We start from the raw sequence: 20,450 nt of genomic DNA on the forward strand, positions 1-20,450 counted from the left end.
TGCTGTTTTATGTAGATAGACAAGTTGGTAGAGCTAGGTCAAGAAGTTTCCTTTCTGTTCAAGTTCCCAATAAAATTGTTTGGTCTTGTTCTAAAATAGGTGTTAAGATTAATAGATTAAGGCTGAGCTGTAACATTCAGGAACTGACATTGGACTCTGTAATTGTAGAAGATGTATTACTGATAAATGTTATTTGGATAAAATCTTCTATGGAACTGAAATGGGTGTGTTTGCCTCTTTTCCTGGGAGTTTGTGGCCAGGGCAGTCAGCCATGGAATGCCATGGGCAAAGGGGGACCTCTCCTGGTCTCATTTCCAGTCTCTCCAGGCCAAACCAGGAGAGGATTCCAAAAGATGTCTGTGAATCTGCATGTGAATTGCTGGGGACAGCCCCAGCTTGGCTTCTAAGGCAATTCCTTTGGGTTCAAATTGTGTTTATAGCAAACTTGGACCTACAGGCTGGGAAACTGCCCCAAATGTCTGTCAAATGATATAATCTGGTCTTCATATGGACATGACAGCTTTACTCCAATATGCTGTATCTTTCACAAAATACAGGAAAAATGGCACAGATTCCAGGATTTTTGGGATGGCTGTTGGTGTGGGTCACAGCCAGTTCTCCAGAGATGTGGCTGTGCAGGGCTGCTCGGCATCCAGTAGCTCAGTCCTTGGCAGAGGCAGAAATCTCCCCAAATACGCCAGGGTAAAGTTCCTGTCAGGACAAGAAAAGGCCTGGTTTCTAATGGCTGATAGGCTTAGCCAGGCAGTTTTCACAGGAGCAGGGCCTGCTCTTGTCAGCTGTGGAGCAAACAGGGTGTGCTCTCTCCAGTTCCCATGGCTCAGGTAGGGAAGGGTCTCCCAAAGCCCAAAGGTGAACCACCAATGTAGCCATGCCCACAGCTCCAGGCCAGGGCTATGGCTCACGTCAGCCTGGCTTCCAGTCCCAAGGAATTCCATTCTGGAAGCAAGAGGGAGAAAGCTCAGAAGCTGCAGGCCTGCTCCAGCATGGAGCCAGCACACCGATCCTCAGGAAGAACCGATCCCACTGGGAAGAGACAGACTGGGGGATGAAGACATCAAGAGCAGCCCTGAGGGGAAGGACTTGTGGGGGCTGGTGGGTGAGAGGTGGACACGGCCTATCCACATGTGGTGGCACCCAGAAACCACTCTGTGTGTTGGGCTGATCCCCCTGCATGGGCAGCAGGAGAGGGGGGAATTCTGCCCCTCTGCCCTGCTCAGGTGAGACCCCACCTGCAGAGTTGCTTCCCACCCTGGGGCCCAGCACAGGAAGGACAAGGAGCAGCAACTCCAGAGGAGGCCACGAAGATGATTTAGAGGGTTAAGGAAAGGCTGCAAGAATTGGTATTGTTCAGACTGGAATAGCGAAGGCCTCGTGGTACGTGAACAGAGCCAACAATGAAGATGAAGAGAGACTATTTACAAGATCCTGGAGTGACAGGACAAGGGGGAACAGTTTTAAACTGAAAGAGGAGAGATTTAGTTTGGATATTAGGAATAAATTCCTCCCTATGAGGGTGGTGAGGCCCTGGCACAGGGTGCTCACAGAAGCTGTGACTGCGCCATGCCTGGCAGTGTCCAAGGCCAGGCTGGATGGGGCTTGGAGCAACCTGGTCTAGTGGAAGGTGTCCCTGCCCATGGCACAGGGTGGAATGAGATGAGCTTTAAGGTTCCTTCCAATTCAAACCATTCTGGGATTCTACAATTCTATGATATGAAGCATGGGAAGGCAATCACCCACCCCACACTCCATCTCCTGCTCCCAAGGAGTGTGTGCTGAGGGATCCCAGCCTGCAGCAATCCACAGCCAAAGCCTTTATCAGCCAAGGAGAACGATTTGGTATTGATTTACTGTAATTACTTTGTCCTGTTGCTTTTACACCCACCTCAGCAGCCACTGCCCTTACCACCCACTGTCAGGAGCTCCACACTGAACTCTGTCACATGAAGCCCTTGTCCTTGTTGCTCTTCTCTGAACCATTTTTGTTCCAGTAATTCCAAACTCGAGGTTTGCGATTTTATACTGTTGTGTCAACCATAACCTGGCCTTTCTATGAATATTGAGCAGCCCTTAATGTGGCTCCTAACTCTGTTCATTAGAGTGGGTCATGCTGTTTTGCACACTGGAGATACCTGATACACGGCTCCACAGTTCCTGGGGGTTTCCCCAGAACTTTGCTGAAAACTGCTGGAGTTGTTTTAAGGCTAACGAGCAAATGCCATCTGTTCTGGGGGATTTGTCTCTGATCATTCAGCAGCGTAGCCGTCCTGAGACTCCTCCAGTGAACAGTTTGGAGCAAATCCTCCGTTTGGCAGAATAACCTGACGGAGAGGGGCAGCCCCTTCACTGAGAACACTGAACTTCTGTGGTGATGCTCAGCGGGACGGGACGGACGCGCAGCCACGAGGGGGGGCTCGGGGAAGGCGAACGAAGCCAACCCAAACGTCTCATCCCAAACCTTCAGCGCTGCAGCAGGTGCGGCTGGAAGGGAGCAGCCGGGGGGCTGTGCCGGAGGGAGCCCCGCAGGTCTCCACTCGCCGCCTGGGGGACGCCCGGGCTCGGGCTTAACCAGGGGAAGCCAGACATTGAAATACCAAATTTATGCAATCACGCACGTTTGTCCCCCGCCATTTTCCCCAGGGCTTCTTTAAATACATCTTTAAATGCCCTGTGAATCAAAGAATCAAAAAATCTTGTAATATTTCTTCTCTAATGTCTGTAACTTTACACAAATCCTGTATTAGTGTGGTGGAAGAGTTGCACGAAGTTCTGAGAAACCTTGCCTTCTGAGCTTTTCAAGGAAGATGAATTTGGTTTCATGAAGGTTTCAGAACTCCGTATTTTTTTTTTTTTTTTAATTATGTTCCTTGTGCCAGGGTTAGAGAGTTTTCACAGACCTACTGATGATTATTGCTTAGTTCTTGCTTGCAAACCTACAGATTCCGGCAGCTCCTCAACAAAATCAGCCACTGTCTGACTGGCAGCTGCTGGACCGAGCCGCTGTTGGAGCTCCGCACCCCTCTGTCCGTCCCGATGGCAGCGGGACATTTGTCCCGAGACTCCAGAGAAGGGAACGGAGCTGGGGAAGGGTCTGGAGCCCCAGGAGCGGCTGAGGGAGCTGGGAAAGGGGCTCAGCCTGGAGCAAAGGAGGCTCAGGGGGGACCTTGTGGCTCTGCACAACTCCCTGACAGGAGGGGGCAGCCGGGGGGGGGCTCTGCTGCCAGGGAACAGGGACAGGACAAGAGGAAACGGCACCAAGCCAAGCTGTGCCAGGGGAAAGTTTCGGTTGGATATTAGTAAGAATTTCTTCCCGGAAAGAGGGCTCAGGCATTGGAAGGGGCTGGCCAGGGAAGTCGTGGAGTCCCCATCCCTGAAGGTGTCCAAGGAACGACTGGACGTGGGACTCAGTGCTCTGGGCTGGGTGACCAGCTAGCAATCGGGCACAAGGTTGGACCCACTGATCCCAGACGTCCTTTCCACCCTCAGCGATTCCGGGATTCTGTGACTCTGGGCAAGGCGGGACCCGGGGAAGCCATAACAATGTCGCCCAGCCCCGCCCGAACGCAGGGGCTGCCGGGAGTTGTAGTCCCGGTCGCGCCCAGGTGCGGCGCCGCGCAGGGGCCGCCGGGAGACGCGGCCGCCCCGGGGCAGGTGCGGCGCCGCCCCCGCCCGAACTACATGTCCCGGGGTGCCGCGGGGCGCGCGCGGCGAGGGCGCGGCGGCGGGGGCGTAGCGAAGATGGCGGCGGGGGCGCTGCGCTCCGCTCCGGGCTGAGCGCGGCGCGGCGCGGCCCCGCGCCTCCCTCAGAGCGGCGGCGGCGATGTCCGAGCCGGAGCACCTGGGCGGGAAGCGGGCCGAGTCGGCGCGGCTGCGGCGGGCCGAGCAGCTGCGGCGCTGGAAGGGCTCCCTGACCGAGCAGGAGCCGGTGGCGGCGGGGGGCGGCCGCGGCCGGCACCGCGGCGCGGGGGGGTCCCGCGTCCGCTTCGAGGAGGGCGCCGTGTTCCTGGCCGCATGCTCCAGCGGCGACACGGAGGAGGTGAAGAGGCTGCTGGGCCGCGGCGCCCGCATCAACACCACCAACGTGGACGGGTTGACAGCCCTGCACCAGGTACCGGGGCCGGGAGGGCGGCCCGGCTTTGGGTGCTCCCGGTCAGCACCGGGCCGGGGGGCACAGCGGTACCTGCGGCCCCGGCCGGGGGTGTTGGTAAACAGAGGGTTCAGTACGCTTTGATCCGAGCCCCGTCCGGCGCGTTCAGCCTGTGTCAGAGCACAGACCGAGGCGGTTCCAGTGGGGCAGCGGGATGTACCAACTTCTCAAAGGGTTATTAAGTAGGTTAATTAGCAAAATAAAGCGGGGGGCTGGCAGGGCTGCGAGCCTGGCTAGGTGGCCAATTTATTAATTTTTTGAAAACTTGGGATGTGATTGGAGTCTCCTGAAGTGGCAGCAGTGCCGGGAAAATTTCCCGGGAAGAGTGTGGATTTTGCAAGGTCAGGAGTGTCTGGTCAGCTCCTGTGTTGTGTTTTATCAGTTGCCTTGAAACTCCCCAAAGTGCTCCTTGGCAGAGAGCAGAGAGTGCCCACATGGCTGATAAGCAGCGTAGATTCTATTAATACTCATCCAAATGTGAAGATGGTACAAAGTGGTTGCAGGAATTGGCTGCAGAGCGGTGAAGCCTTGACTGTCAAGAAACATGTGCTGTGTTCTAGCCATAGCTTTTGCTGCTCTTTTATAAATGAGCAGGAGCATGCAAAATTGCCATTCTGGAATATTGGGAAACCTGTTGCTGTCCAAGACTGATTGAGAATTTAGCAGGGCTGTGAAATCAGTGTCCCAGATTGGTGCATCTGGTCAGTGAAATGAATCTGATTTGGATCTAGGCCAGCTTTGGGAAGAAAATTTTCTTAGCTCAAGATAGTGTAGATTAAGCATGTAGTGTAGCAACAGAGTGGGAAAAAGAGCACAGTTTAGGAGTAACATCGGGAAGTAATGTGTTTGTAAAGAATAACGCATTAACAGCACTAATAGCAGGACAGTTCTTGAGTTTATCAGGATTTCCTCTTCGCTGGGCTGATGTTACTGAAGCATTTGGGATGTACAAGGCAGTTCAGGAGCTTGCTGGCTCCTGGCTGTCAGGGAACAAGGGGCAGGGAGATTTATTCATTTTGGTTTGGACTTCCAAAAATAAGTTGTGAAGCAAAGAGCATGCAAGCTTACAGACTGTCAGGTTGAATAAGACCTCAGCTGGCAAAGCAGTGACCTTTGTAATGGCTGGGCCTTTCTCTTGGTTATTTGTGGCGTTTGATATAGCAACAGTAAATAAATTGCACTGCATTAGCAACCTCCAGTACAGCACATGTACATTTATTATCAGATAAATAAGCAGTCCTGTAGACACTAGTAAGAACCAGCTACTGAAAAGCTGGTTATTCAAAGCATTTTGACAGCCAGGAAGGCTGAATTTAAGGTGGATGCATGGGGAGTTGGGATGACTTCATGAGGGCTTTCTAGCCAGGATCAGTTGTTGTGATCCCCTCAGAAGGGTCCGGGGCTCTTGCTGATGTGGGCAATGTGAGGTGTCTGGTGAAGTGTGCTGGACTCCGATGAGAGGCGATGAGCTCAGCAAGGTCACACTCCTGGAGACCGTGGCAAGCCATGTATTGACAGGCAGGCTGCAAATTGAATTCTGTATACGTAAAGGGTACAGAATTGTATCTTATATGCCTCAGGAGCACAGTATCGGGTGACACTGACCAGTAACACCTAGGGCTTGATACTTGGAAGAGCATTGGGATAAGTGAGCAGTGGAGCAGATGCTGGCAGTACCAGCCAGCTGCTTACGTGAAGTGTTTCTTCACAAACTTGACAGGAAGGGAGGGTGACGTTACTGTGATTGAAATAAAAACTTTGTTCCAATGTCCCATGGATGTAATAACATTTTTGCTGAAGGGTGACAAGATGTACTTGCTCACCTAAATGGAATAAATGCTGGTTTGTTAAAGGTTTTGCTGTGCATTTGTATCCTGAGTCTGTAAATCTCTATCAGATGAAAATGTTTATTAGCACGGTCGAGGAGGTTGTTACGAGTTCCTTTTACTGAACCTGTCCAAAATAGATTTGTTTTCATGTTGCTTGGAGAATAATGCTGCCTATGGTAAAGTGTCAGCCGAGGCCAGTTAGGTTGGGGGTCCCCAGAAGACTGATTGACAACTGGAATGATGGAGTACATGTGAGGATATTTAAATATCTTCTCTTTGTATTAGAAACACAACATTACATTACAGGGCAGATGGTAGTGACAGTCTGCTCTTTTTTAATACCTGTGCAACCAAATGGCCACTCAGTGAGGAAGGAAATCCTACATATTGAAAAGAGCTAGCTTTGTTGACAGAAAGATCAGGTAAAATATTTTTCTTTGGTTAAAGAATTAAATATGTGGGACTTAAAGTGAGACTTGCTCTGAATGAGCAATCAGGTCTTTCCAGGTAATGGAAGGGTTAACCAAGTCAATTGACTTAATTTGTCAGAGTCGGCAGCTGCTCCCACAGAACCTAAGTCCAATCTTACAAATCGGGTTAGTTTGTTTGAAGCGCAGGGTGGCCCCAAATGTTGTGTGTGCTCACAAAGGTAAAATTACACTTTCTCTGGTATCTGGGCCACTGTGGCTAAGACCCATTGTGTACTTGCTGTGTGAGAAGCTGGCTTGGCTATTTATGACCACAAAGCTCTATTTTGAAAATAACCTTTTAAATTACAAGTGGTGTTTCTGAGCCTGCAGCTTGTGTCATTGCCCTTTTTGGGAGGCATCAGGTGCAGCACAGACCTGCACCACAGCCAGTGTCTGGAACCTGTAGGGTGGCTTCAGCTGTGCTTTGTCTACCTCAATGCCTGCTGAATGTTGCTTGTTGAACACCAGTCCCGTATTTTCAATGATTAACTTAGACTATATTCACTGAATTATTTTTGACAATGGTTTTGTGTCTAATGCAGAATGGAAAGGGAGATATTAATTAAATGTGAGTGAACATTTAGAAATCAAGAAAACTGCTACCAGCTGCCGAAATGAACTAGTGGTGGCAGTTGAACTTCTGTAGTGTTTGCAGGGGGTGGGAAATGGGTAAGAGCTGCTCCTGTGTCTCATTGGTGACCCATAAAACCAAAGAGTAAACTTGTATGAAAATTGAGTCTTAAGGGAAAAACATTCTGCTGCTTCTAGTTGGGAAAGCATTTCCCAGTGTAATAATAGCAATGCTTGTTTGTCTTCAAGGACTGGTTCACAAAGGATGACAGCAAAGATTGTTTATCCTCTATCTGCCCTTTGGTGATTTACTCTCTGTTTCCCTTTGGCCTGTTCCAAGAAGAAGTGAGTTGCTCATGAAATAACTCCTGTGTCATTTACAGTACTCTGCAGTACCTTGGCGCTCGTTGTTCACTTTGTTTTCAGGTGCTGGGTGCCTGTGCTAATTCAGGAGCTGCTTCCTGAATAGTCAGGTACTTTGTGCAGTGACTCTAGGTTAGGTGGAGGCTGTTTGTTATTCCCAATTTGTTTTTCCTCCTTCTGAGCCAGAGCTGTAAAACTGCAGGCAGGTCTGGTTGCTCCTCAGAGCTTTATAAAGCAGCATCCATGTCAAAAGGTTTGGGCAATTTTCAGTTGCTGCACAGCAAATTTGCTCTTTCCTCATACAGGTTATGTGCAGCCGTAACAAAGCAGGAAACAGCAGAATTTTTGGACAGTCCAGAAACCAGACAGAGGTAATAGAGGGCACTCTGCCCCATCACAGAAGTCTGGAGACTGTTGGAAGAGTCATTGAGGGGCTAACACTGGCGCAAAATCTGGGGACTGAGGGGAAGGAAGAGAGGATTCCCCCACCACTGCCATGTTCACCACTAAACCATGTCCCCAGGTGCCACAGCTATACACTTTGTGAACACTTTCAGGGATGTGACTCCACCACGTTGCTGGGCAACCTGCCTGTGCCAGGGCCTGTCCACCCTTTTGGGAAGAAATGTTCCATAATATTAAACCTAAACCTCCCCTGGCACAGCTTGATGCCATTTCCTCTTGTCCTGTCCCTGTTCCCTGGCAGCAGAGCCCAATCCCCCCTGGCTGCCCCCTCCTGTCAGGGAGTTGTGCAGAGCCAGAAAGTCCCCCCTGAGCCTCCTTTGCTCCAGGCTGAGCCCCTCGAGCTCCCTCAGCCTCTGCTGGTGCTCCAGACCCTTCCCCAGCTCCATTCCCCTCTCTGGACACAAAATTTTTTAATCACCAAAAGCTAACAATCAGTCTGTGCCTTGAAAGGTGAGGAGATAACACAACTTACAGTGGCATGAAAACTCTGGAATGAATGTTCAGGTGCCCCATCTTTGGGGCATCACAGCTGTGGTTTAAGGTAGTTCAGCTTCTGGTCTTTTAAGTTGGTGATGATAGTATCATAAATCAGGCTGCGTTTTTTAAGATTGGGTGGCTGCATTGCCTAAAAATACATTCATTCCTAGAATAGAAGGTTATGTAGGGAGAGTCATACCTTTCCCACCGCCCTGTGCAGAGTTCCTTTCTGAAGGTGTTCTTCTGCCAGGAAAAATAGAAGTTGCAAACTTCTTGTGCTGCATGTAAGACTGCTCGTCAAAGTGAAATATGGCCCTGTCAAAAATAGGGTTTATCAGTAGGGTGAGTAAAGTGGGGTTTTTGGGTTTCAGTTATAAATGGGAATTCAGTAGCATGTACCATCCCACAGTGCTCTGAATAAAGTGAGAGAGCTTGGAAGATGCCTACAATACACCAGGAATTTATTAGACAAAATAATTAAAATCTAAAGTGCTGTTTTATCAATCTCATGCTTTTATCTTCTTCCTTTTGGCTTACTCAGTCCTTTTTTTGCCTTGATGTTTTGTCCCTGTGGGTTCAATTGTCTGTCCCTTGCATCTCTATTTCCAAGCAATCTCCTGAGTGGGCAGAATTAACTCTAAGACTACACAAACTAACCTTGGGCTGCAGTTAGAGCCTGGGAGAGCTGCTACTTCTGGCAGCAGGGCAAAAAAACCTTCCCCTGGTTTGGGGCACTTTCAACTGGTTGGTTTGGCTTCTGGAAACCAAAGACAGCCACATAATTAACTCAATACTGGGTGCTTGGGAGGAAGCTCTGCATTTTAGTAAGTAGATGGGTATTTGGGAGGGGAAATGTGCATCTTCATTGCTTCCTTCCTCAGCCTTTGTTTATTCTACCCAGTGATTCCATGCATAAGGCTCTGCTGCTCTCCATAAACACTGAGCAAGGGAGCTGGTGGGATTTTCAGCAACAACTTCCTTCATGGCAGTAGCTGGAAGTGCTGACCCTCGTCCCTTAGTGCTGCCTGTGGAAGGGTTCTCATCTCCACTAGAGCTGCTGGGCAGTCTGGAGTTCTGGCCTCACGTGGAAAGCTCATTTGGAAAGCAAAGGTATTTATGGGAAAGCTTGTTGTGCCTAATGTATGCTGAAGGCTTTCTGACTTGTTGTGCAAATGAAATTCTTGAGCCTGCATCAGAGGTGGAGACAAGTTTTCCATGCTGCATACTTGTCTGAATCAACATGGTTTGATAAGACTGAAAGCCAGCTCAGCAAAAATGCAGGAATGAGCAATGAATGCAGTGCCTGGACAGTCCCTGCTCCAGCAGCACAGGGCCCTGCAGCTCCAGCTGGCATGGCGGGAAACCTTCAGTGTTTGTGCTCAAACATTCAGTACATTTATGTGCAGAACTCTCAGCTGTAACCTAGATGAAACCCCCGTCATCCTGGCATCATTTTGTGCCATTTATAATGCCTCTTGCTTATTTTAACAGGGAGTGTTAGGGCTGGGATCTGTTTCTGTTTTAAACAGTTTTAGAGATTTAGAATTCAGACTAGGTATTGTGGGGCTTGTGAGACATGGCAAGTGCTGTGTTTTGTAATATACTGAGATAATAACTGACTAATATTAAATTATAGGACTTCTGAGTTGGTATGCTGGCTCCCAGTTGAGGATTATTATATACCATAAGTCAAAAAGGCCTGTCAGACTGTGCATATTAGAGCCAGCAGTTTTAGGAAGGTTGGGAGAGGAGTATTTTACATAAGTGGTTGTATAAATTGATATTTTATTCTTTCTAGCTTTTGAATGCAAATGAGGGCAGGTGGAGCATTAAATATTCTGAAAGATGGTTTTTTAAAAATTGTGTTTGTCCAGAGGACTGGAGTAAAAAATGAAGGAAAGAGAAACCCAGCACCTTTCAGGAGAGTGGCAGCCCCTGCTGTGCAGTGACAGGATCCCCAGCTGAGTGAACCGTTTGACCTAGTGATAATGCTATGGCCCCAGCACAGTGAGGGTGCCCAGTATAAATCCTGGGATCTGAGTCTGCAGTTTATTTTCAGCTATCCTTCTAAAGGGAGGTGCTACAGCTGTCCCTGCAATCTCCTTTCTTGGGCTGCAGCAAACTGATCTGCACAGGGAGGAAAGGTGCAGCTCGCAGGAGGAGCTGGGCCATGGGCCTTAGCAGGAAAACTTCACTTACTCAAAATTTTGAGACCAGATTGCACAGGGCTTTGAGCAGCCTGGTCCAGTGGAAGGTGTTCCTGTCCATGGCAGGGCATTCAATGAGATGAACTTTAAGGTCCCTTCCAACCCAAACCAGCTTGTGATTTTATGAAGGAATGATTTGGTGGGGATTTAGGTGCCTATTTTCATGGGCCTCACTTCAGCATGAATGGACTTAAGAGCAAGCTCACGGTGAGTATAGCCTGTCCAGGCCTGTGCAGAAATGCTTCAATCTCCTGTGAATTTGAAATGGAGGCAGTGGGATCCAGAGTATGGCTATGAGATGAAGCTCCAACCTGCACAGCTTCAGGGAGCCAAATTTTGTTTCCTCCCTTCACTCCAGAGATGTCCCACCTCTTACTGTGGTGAAACACAACCTTTCTTAAATACTTAATTCTTAGGATGTTTTTTGGAGGAAATTTGCTTTTCTAGATTTCCAGGCTAGTGAGCACAATACCACACATTGCTAACAGCCAGATCCCAGGAGTCAGGCTTCTCTTTTCACATCAAGCTGTTGACAATCAAGGACATCAAAATTCCTGATTTAGACACCTATGTAATTTCTCATGACAGTTTTCATTCATAATAATTACAATGTGCAGTACTTACAAGTGATTAGTATTTTAGAAAATACATCCATGTGTTCTCTTGTTAAATATTTTCCTGTTAAACAAGTTTTGGAAAAATCGGTCTCCTTCCAGCTTTAAACTCTAAACTTAAATACAGGCTTTGCTGATTGGAAAACAACCAAAATAACTGAAAATTCACTCTTTAAGAGTAAATGGTATGATTTTTGTAGCTTGTCTCCTGTGGCTGGACAAAATAGAACGCTCAACTTGTAGGAGTCTCACTGGAAATGTTTCTATAATACAATAAGCTGACCTTGCAGAGGGACACAAGCAGCTTCAGCGTTGCTTTTCCAGCATTCAGCCTTGCTCATAAATCTTTGTGAGATGTACAGAATGTAGAGTGACCACCTGCCATTAGCTTTTTATGTGTCACTGCCTTTTCAGGGTAAAACTAAACCTGGCCCCTGTCCAATCCCCCGAGCCGGAGCATTGATTTGCCACAGTGATTGCTCACCATCCATTTCTGGAATCTCTCTGAAGCCACCTCCTATTTATAATTCGTCATTCCCTGCTGTATCAGTTAATGTGATTTCGTATCAAAGCCTGATGGTTTTTTACACCTGAAATGGTGCGATAGCAGCAAGTCCTAGTCCAGGCTTGTCTAAACACAAGTGCTGGCTTAGCGAGGGGACTCCAGCAGTGGTTTAGGGAAATGAGGTGGCTGTGTGGGGGCTCTGCCCAAACCTAGCTTCTGTCTGTTTAGTTTGGACCTGTAAATAGAGTAGCTTCACCCAGAGGAATGTAAACCAGCATGAAGCTGGTATGGCCCGCAAAGGGAGCTGCTCCCACTTCACCACATGGGCTTTGTGCTTGAATTGAAGCATCCGGAAGTGCTGCTGGTTTCATTCTGAAGTCAAAGTATGAAACATCCTCATCTTCCAGGATTTCAGTTCATATGGATTGTCAGCCTTACCCAAAACAACTATTAATTATGAATTATCTTGAGTGACAATTACTAAAAGGGGGAACTTTTATTAAAAAGTGGCTTTTTACACAGGCAGATAGCCATAAGACAAGCGGGAACAGTTTTAAACTGAAAGAGGAGAGATCTAGTGTGGATATTGGGGAAAAAAATCTTCCCTGTGAGGGTGGAAGGCCCTGGCACAGGGTGCCCAGAGAAGCTGTGGCTGCCCCATCCCTAGAAGTGTCCAAGGCCAGCCGGGACAGAGCTTGGAGCAGCCTGGGACAGTGGAAGGTGTCCCTGACCACGGCGGGGGATGGAACTGGACGAGCTTGAACTTCCCTTCAAACCCAAACCAGCCTGGGATTCTATGATCTCTGACAGTGTGATACTTTATGTGAGACATGTAAATAGGGATTTCCCCCTTGGAAGATTGGTGGGACAGGGGAGCTCTGACCCAGCTGGCTGTGAGTGAAGTAGCTTGCTTTATTGTTTTGGTACACCCAAATATATATATATATGTATGTGTGTATGTGTATATATTTATATCATTGCTCTGAGTTACATCATTAGCAGAGACCCTGCCTGTGCCAGCAGAAATCATCAGAATATTTACCTTAAATACTGTTGTGGTACTGGAGGATGAAATGTTCTAAATTTTTGTCTAGCAAACCATTCTTTCTACTCCATTTGCTCTGTGGTTTCTGTAAGTGAGATGACACAGTGTAGACAGGTTTGGTGGTTTTGTGGGTAACAACTAAATTGGAGTAACTGGTTGCATTAGCAGAACCAACACATGTCCAGGAAGAAGTGCACATCCTGAGCCTGGGCTGACTGCTCCAGTGACAGCCACACAAACACTTCACACTTGCCAGGTGTCTGATTTAATTTTTTTTCAAGTGCTGTGATCATGCCAATAGTAGTTTCTGTGCTAGTGAACCCCAGGGCCTTATTTGAGCCTTTTAATGAATGTAACAAGTGATGTTGGTATGACTGACATGTTGCATTTTGGTGTTACCAAAAAATGTTACACTGGCCAAGAGGCTTTCAAAGCAACTTGATGGCAGTGAAATGCTACGTTCTAGTCTATTACCAGATCATCTTCCATTTTTTATGCAAGATGTGGGTTTTAAGAGTTTGCAGCAAATATTTCAAGCAGAATTGTGAATTCTGGGCTGAAATAGCTCTCTAGAACAGAGGTAGAAGGAGCTCCTGACTTTCTTCCAAAGGAGACAGTGTCTGGGTTAAACCTTCAAAGCTGATCCCATCACTTGATGCTGGCTTTCAGTTCTTCCCTGACTTCATGCTCCTTCCCTGTATTCTCAGGAAGCCAACTGATCCGCTCCATGCTTCAGCCAGCTCGACTTAGTGCGGGCTGATGTTCTCATCATACTCTTTTAGGGGAATCTGTGTACCCTGCAAGGCTTTGAAAGGTAGAAGTTGTGTTCAAAGGGACTGTTTCAAAGACTTTTGAGAGGCGGAAAGTCACTGTTGAGTTGCAGAGTCTCTTCCAGACAATTGTATGGAGAGTCTGTAGAAGCAGTTTATTGTGACTGTCTGGCCTCTGTCCCCTTGCTCTCCCTGAGAGCTTGGCAGGTTGTTTGCTGCAGAGCTGCTTTACAGCCAGCTGCCCCAGTCTGTGCCAGTGAAAGGGCTCATTCTGTCCCGGGGCAGGATACTGTTTACCTCTGTTGTCCTTCATAAACCCTCCAGCAGGCCCTTTGTCGAGCCTGTGTAGGTCCCTCTGAGACGGATCGCCTGCCCCAGCCATGGCAGCAGTTTGAGATCATCTGCAGACTCGGTCAGAGTGCTTTCTGTCCCATAATTGGTGTTAATTGAGTTTGTTAATGAAGACATGGATTTGTAGTGACCCCATATCAGCCCTGAGGGATGCTGCTGGTAATCAGCTACTGGCTGGACTTTGTACAGGTGATCACCTTTTGAGCCTGATATTCTCACCAACGTCAGTCATCTGCTTCTGCAGTCCAGCTCCTGCCTGTTGGAAACACTGCCAGAGACTGTGTCAAAGGTGTACCACACTTGCTCTCCTGTCCTCCACACAGGCAGCTTGGAGGGCAGTCAAGTTAGGCAAGATTTGCCACTGGTGAATCCACACTGAGTGTTCCACCGCCACCTCCTGCTGGAAATGGCTGTCAGGAAGATTTACTACACAGCATTTCCAGGGGCTATGGTGAGACTGAGAGGTCCAGTGTTCCCTGGATCTTTCTAACATGGTGGGGTGCTGTTTGCATGTCATCAGGCCTCCCTTTGTTACCATGACCTTTGAAAGTTGACAGTGATTTGCAGTGACATCAACCAGCTCCCTCTTAAACCATGTCTGCATCTGCACTGGTCTCAAAAGTGGTCCATCATCATTCCTTCCCCCAGTTCCCTGGGTTGAGGCTCTGGTGCTGCATGGTGGAGCTAACAGGACAAGTCTGTGCTTCCTGGGAACTGCACTTAGTCTGTTCCCTCGAGCACGTGTCCATCTTGTTGGACCAGGACTGTCATCTGGAGCGCTGCTGGAGTTGTGAGCCTGCAGGAAGCTTCAGCCATACTTGCCTCTGACTCTTTGCAGTGACTCTCAGACATTCCTAGAATCACAGAACTATGGAATGGTTTGGGTTGGAGGGACCCTTAAAGATCATCTTGTTCCAGCTATTGCAGGGACATTTTCCACTAAACCAGGTTGTTCAAAGCCCTGTCCAACCTGGCCTTGAACACTTCCAGGGTTGGGACACTCCTGTGAACACAAACTAGCCATTCCTAGGGCATTTTCCTGATTTCCATATCTCCCTGATTTTCCCTTTCTGCAGCCCTGCCCCCCCCCCCACCCCCCCTTAAAAAATGTAAGTTTGATGGTGAAGTCCCTGCCAGGAAGGAAATAGGAGATGTTCTTTCCACTTGACTTGTCTCTTAGTTCTTCAGCATTCAGTCCTGCAGGAACACAGCCAGTGAGCAGTTGCTGTTGTCTCATACCTGTGGTGCCTTCCCTACTTTTTTGGTGCAAGCCTGCACAGCGACTTCACCAGCAATTCCGAATGGCTTGTCTGTCAGCAGCGCTTCAGTTCTAAGGCATGTCGTGACCTCTTTTCTTCAGGAGCAGACACGCAATCAGAAGTGCCAGCAGGTCATGTCTCCTAAGAGAGATGATGACTGTGGATTTCTGGTTTTTACTACCGCTTTGGTAAATGCTTCTTCCCCATCCTGCAGCACAGACATCAGTGACTCTTAAGGCTGGATGTATTCTCTTATTGGACTTGGCTGTCTTAATTTTATTAATGGGCTTAGCAATTCCTTCCAGTTGCTGAGGAATGCTTCTCACTGCTTCAGTGTGCTGACACTGTAGGATATGCTATAAAGCCGAACATACATTTCTTGGCTTGTGAGCCCACTTTAGTGGGCTTTCAGTCCAGCTACCAATTTAATCACTGCTGCACTTCAGATACTAACTGTTGTTCAGTGCCATCTGAATATGGAGAGGGGGTGCAGGAGGCACCAGGTAGGGACTGGGCTCTGGGGAGGATGCATAGCCTGTGAGCGATGGCTGCTCAAGGCTGAACAGCCGTGAGTCAGCAGGCTCAGCTTGGTCCTTGCAAAAATAATGTCTTAGTCCCACTTTGCTTATCCTCAGCACTCCATGGGCTTGTGGCAGGTCAGTCCCATGTGCCCAACTGAGGCATGTGCCATCCCGGGGAGCTGGGTTTGAGTAGCTTTGAGTGCCAAAGCTTGGTGCAGGCAAAGCCCTGCTCCTGCCAATTGGTGAGGAAACTGGGCTGGTAGGTAGGAGTCAGTGGCTCCAGTGGTTTGGAGACCAGCAAGCAGAGCAGTGAGGGGGGAGGAGGACTTGGCAGCTGTAGTCCCTCCCTTGGACCAAGCAGAATAGCCTCTGGCTAGGAGGGGAAGGAACCAGTGAGGATAACAGCCCTGTGTGACAACTTGTGGCTTTGCGTACCTTTGGATAGTCCTGAGTGGGACTGTTTGTTTGCTGTTCCTGGGCAGTTCCACCACGTGCTGGCTGCTCTGCATCCCCAGGGTGTGTGTGCTGCTTCAGGGCTGCCCAGATGCTTTCTGGACCAAAGTGCTGCTCTGAGGGGTCAAACTGCCCTGAAGCTCTTGAGCTTGTTGCCAGGCCCTATGTCACTTGCCTGCCTACTGCCATTTATTTCCCAGAGCCTCTGTCACTTCTCTTAATCTAAATAATTCAGTGGAAAGCTGAAAGGCAGTAGAGTTCCCACCAGGTCCTCAGGGGCTTCACTTTTCATCCAGGTGCCCTGGGGGCCAAGAAGGCCAGTGGTGTCTTGGGGTGCATTGAGAAGAGCATTCTCAGCAGGGCAGGGAATGATCCTGCCCCTCTGCCCAGCCCTCGTGAGGCACACCTGGAGTGCTGTGTCCAGGTCTGAACTCCTCAGGATAGAAGGAACCTGGAGCTCCTGGAGCGGGGCCAGTGGAGGCTGTGGAGATGAGGAAGGGCCTGGAGCATATCCCTGCCCAAGAAAGGCTGAGGGAGCTGGGGCTGTTCAGCCTTGAGAGGAGACAACTGAGATGGGATCTCATTCCTGTGTGTCAGTGTCTGTAGGGAAGGCTCAGAGCAGGGCCTGGGCTCTGCTCCCTGGGGCCCAGCACTGACACAAGAGGAATGGGCAGGAGCTGATGCCCAGGAAGTTCCACCTGCACATGAGGCAGAACTTCTTCCATGGGCAGTGACCGAGCCCTGAACAGGCTGCCCAGAGAGGGTGTGGAGTCCCCCTCACTGGGAGTATCTCAGACCCATCTAGACGTAATCCTGTGCCATGTGCTCTGGGATGACCCTGCCTGAGCAGGGAGGTGGGACCAGATGAGCCACTGGGGTCCCTTCCAACCTGACCTGTCCTGTAATTCTGTGATCTCCAGTGCGATCTGAGCTGCACCTGAGATACTGCTGCAGACAGAGGTACTCAGGTATTGGTGTGTCAGCCCTCTGTGCAAAGGCTCCAGTCATGAACCTTCCAAATTTCAGGTCAGATCACCCACACGTCTGCTGGGGTTTGCACCCCTTCCCTATTCCCAGACACATGGGTCTGGAAGGTGGGGTGTACAGGGAGAGATGGCTGCATGAGGATGAGTGTATTTGCTGCAGACAAATAGTACTTCTGCAGACATCTACATACTGGATCTATGAAATGGGACTTCCTATAAAGAAAATTGAAAAGTGATGATTTAGTGGAATTTAAATCCTAATTATTTCAAAATTGAAGGAATGATATATTTCTCCTTTTGACATACCATCTTTTATATGTCGTGGCCTGTGTGTATTCTCCTCTCTATCATAAATCACTATATAGGTATGTGCTCTATTCAGGGAGCACACAGTGTCCATTTTTGGGGGGGTTTTTTTGGAGTGTATTGGGAGAATCTGAGTCTTGGATACAGCTCAACAAAATAGTTTCAAATGACAAATCTGTCCCAGTTTTGGCATTGTGTGCTGAATAGTTTTGTAGTGTTTCTCAGTGATACCGGGGCTGCGTGCCTTCAGTCTTTCCTATACAAAGATCTCTTAAAAAATTAAAATTCAACTGTCTGAGCTTTCCCAAGATACAGTACTGACAGAAGAGGTTCCAGAACTGCTCAGACAAATGGAAAGTGTCAGGTCTTCAGCATCAGCTGGAACTGGCACATGAAGTCACTGAGCTATTATCCATTGTGTATAATGTATCACATAAAGCAGCTACCAGGGCATGTCAGCGGGAAGTGACAGTTTCCAAAAGGGACTCCAAGAAAAACCTGAGAAGTGATGTACCCAAAGCAGGCAACAAGTATGTGGAGAGGAGAAATCTGGTGGAGATGGTATGTTTGGATTTCCAAAACACTTCTGACAACATCCCTCTATGGAAGCGCTAAGAAACAAAGCTGTTGTGAAATAAAGAGATCTTATTGATTAATTGCTGTCTGAAAGAGAGAAAACCAAGGCTGGCAGTAAAGGATCAGTTTGCAGGAGGAAGGAGAGTTATCCTGTGCATCTCCTCTGGAGTCTGTGCTGCTCTGCACACCTTTATGTGAGACAGGAAAGGGAACATAGAGCGAGGTCACAGTTTGCAAAGGTTCCTGCACAGTCAGGATGATGAAGTGTGAGCTGGCCCTGAAGGGTGTCAGTATTGGCTGATTTGCTGATAAAATGGCTGGCAAAATTTGATCTGTAAATGGGGAGTAACATTTATGGGGAAGCAGTGGCTTCCAATCCAGCTGTCACAGGCTGGAAAAGCTTGTATTGTGCCCATGTGTAGATTAGTATGTGCAGTTCTCTTTATACCATCTCAAAAAAATTACATAGTTAAGGGAAAAAGATGGGAAATAACAGCAAGGGGATCAAAGTCATGGATTGATTTCTATACCAGGAAAGAGCAAAACTTCTGCAATTCATTCTGACTGACGGAAGCCACAAGCACAGATATGATAAAGGTATCCAAAATTATATGTAAAATGGCATTAGGGATGTTTGGTTTTTCCCACAAGGAAGAATTTAAGGACATGAGAGTTTTAAAGCAAATACTTTTTCTCATCCAGTGTAAAATTCAGCTGTGGAACTAATTGCTTTAGGACACAGCTCATGCCAAAAGCTTCGATGTGTTCAGAATCTGCAAGGTGGGTAAAATTTCTGTGTGAGTTAAGGTCCAGATTGCCAGACTCTAAGATAGGTGGAAGATATAAAGAGCAATTTGAAAAACATTATTTATTGCGGGTGAGAGTCAAGAAGAGAAAATAAGGTGGGGGAAAGCTAATAAGCCCAAAAACCTCAAATGCTAAAGGAAAAGTTTTTAAATCCAGTGCTTTTTAGAGAGCTCATAATGCTATCCTGCATAAATGGTGGCAATTCTGCTTTGTGTTTAGTGGACATCTTTATTGAATTTTTGGGTTACTTGCTGCAGTGGCATGAAGATTATATTTCATAGTGTCCTCTAAACTAGAAAGAATATGTATATGTGTGGGATATCACCTTGCTAATCCAGGAGATTTTGAGAATATTTCTATTCCTGGCTCAGTAGCCTGAACTGATACATGTGACTGAACACAGTGTCGAGGTGTTCATGCAAGGGATGGATTTCCTCTTTCCTTCCTCATCTGCACTGGGTTTTCTTTTCATTCTTGGATGATTGACAAACAGAATTTGACCTTCAAAGCCCTAAATGGTTTGTGTTTTAAAAGGATATCACTTGAGTCATTCTGAACAAGCATTCCCTCGTGCTGAAAAAGATAAGTGGTAAATGTGTCTGTCTCTCGATGAGAGACTTCAGGGCTGTGCCAGCCTGTACAGCAGCAGAGCCAAGGTTTGAACTTCAGAGCATATTGCAAGAGTTATTTTTGTTCCCTTATATTAATAGCTGCTATAGAATGAGCCCTGTGCTTATGGCCAAATTCTGTCTTACAGTTACTCCGAGTATTGGCTTCTCTACAGTCTACAACTCGGTCCTCAAAATCCATTCTTTTCCATTTAGCTTAGGTGCTGTTAATCGATAAGAAAATTGTTCAGTGTTGCAGAAAGTGAACAAGGAACAAAGAATTGATTGTAGCCCTTGGGAGGGGATCTGTGTGCTGACAGCACACCCAGCTTCTTGCAAATTGTGCTTGGGATTTCAATTCAAGCCCTGGCCTAAACAAGAACTGCTGCATCTTTTACAGTGTTGTGGTGATGAAACAAACCTTCAGAGTCTTGGAGATTGTTGACAAAGCTACTAGCTTCTTTTTATAATTTATTTATTTTAAACATAGTCATGGAACCATTAAGTTTGGAAAAGACCTCCAAGATCATCATCTTCAGCCTTTGACCAGCCACCTTGTCAGCCAGACCAGAGCACTGAGTGCTTTGTCCAGTTGGTCCTTAAACACCTCCAAGGATGGGGATTCCACCTCCTCCTTGGGCAGCCCCTTCCAATGCCTGACCACCCTTTCTGTGGAGAAATTCTTCCTGATGTCCAGCCTGAACCTCCCCTGGTACTGCTTGAGACTGTTTCCTCTTGTCCTGTCTCTTGCTGCCTGGAGAAGAGGCCGACCTCTGTCCTGCTAATGTGTTGCTCTGGCCTAGTCTCAGTCTCTAACCATTTACCCCTTCTCCAGTTTGTCTAAACTGATTTCTTAATGCTTTGGCTTCTTGGAGCAGTGCTTGGATAGTTCTCCTTCTGTGGTAGGGTGCTGAAAGCTGCACCTCTTCTGCTGCTGTGTGTTTGGCCTTTTGCTGTTGGCCCACAAACCGGGCTGGGCTGTCTCAGTGGTGAGGGCAGATGGCTGCTGTTGGAGAGTTCCAGATGTGGGTGAAAGAGGTCACAGAAACCCTTCTAGTTCAGTCCTCTGCACTGAGACATGACCAGGTTTATCAGAGCTTTTT

At 48.0% G+C, this 20,450-nt stretch overlaps 1 protein-coding gene across 4 annotated transcripts in view; it reads left to right on the forward strand.

The window, feature by feature from the left end:
• Window positions 1-3,727: 3,727 nt before the first annotated feature.
• Window positions 3,728-20,450, forward strand: part of PPP1R12B (protein phosphatase 1 regulatory subunit 12B) — a 130,396-nt gene continuing 113,673 nt past the window's right edge. For all 4 annotated transcript variants that reach the window (XM_082296127.1, XM_082296128.1, XM_082296129.1 and 1 more), the window contains exon 1: window positions 3,728-4,126. In XM_082296127.1, the coding sequence (XP_082152253.1) occupies window positions 3,839-4,126 (288 nt within the window). In that variant the 5' untranslated portion in view covers window positions 3,728-3,838. The remainder of the gene's footprint in view (window positions 4,127-20,450) is intronic.

Source organism: Coloeus monedula, assembly GCF_965178545.1.
Source record: "Coloeus monedula genome assembly, chromosome: 23".
Lineage (NCBI taxonomy): Eukaryota > Metazoa > Chordata > Aves > Passeriformes > Corvidae > Coloeus > Coloeus monedula.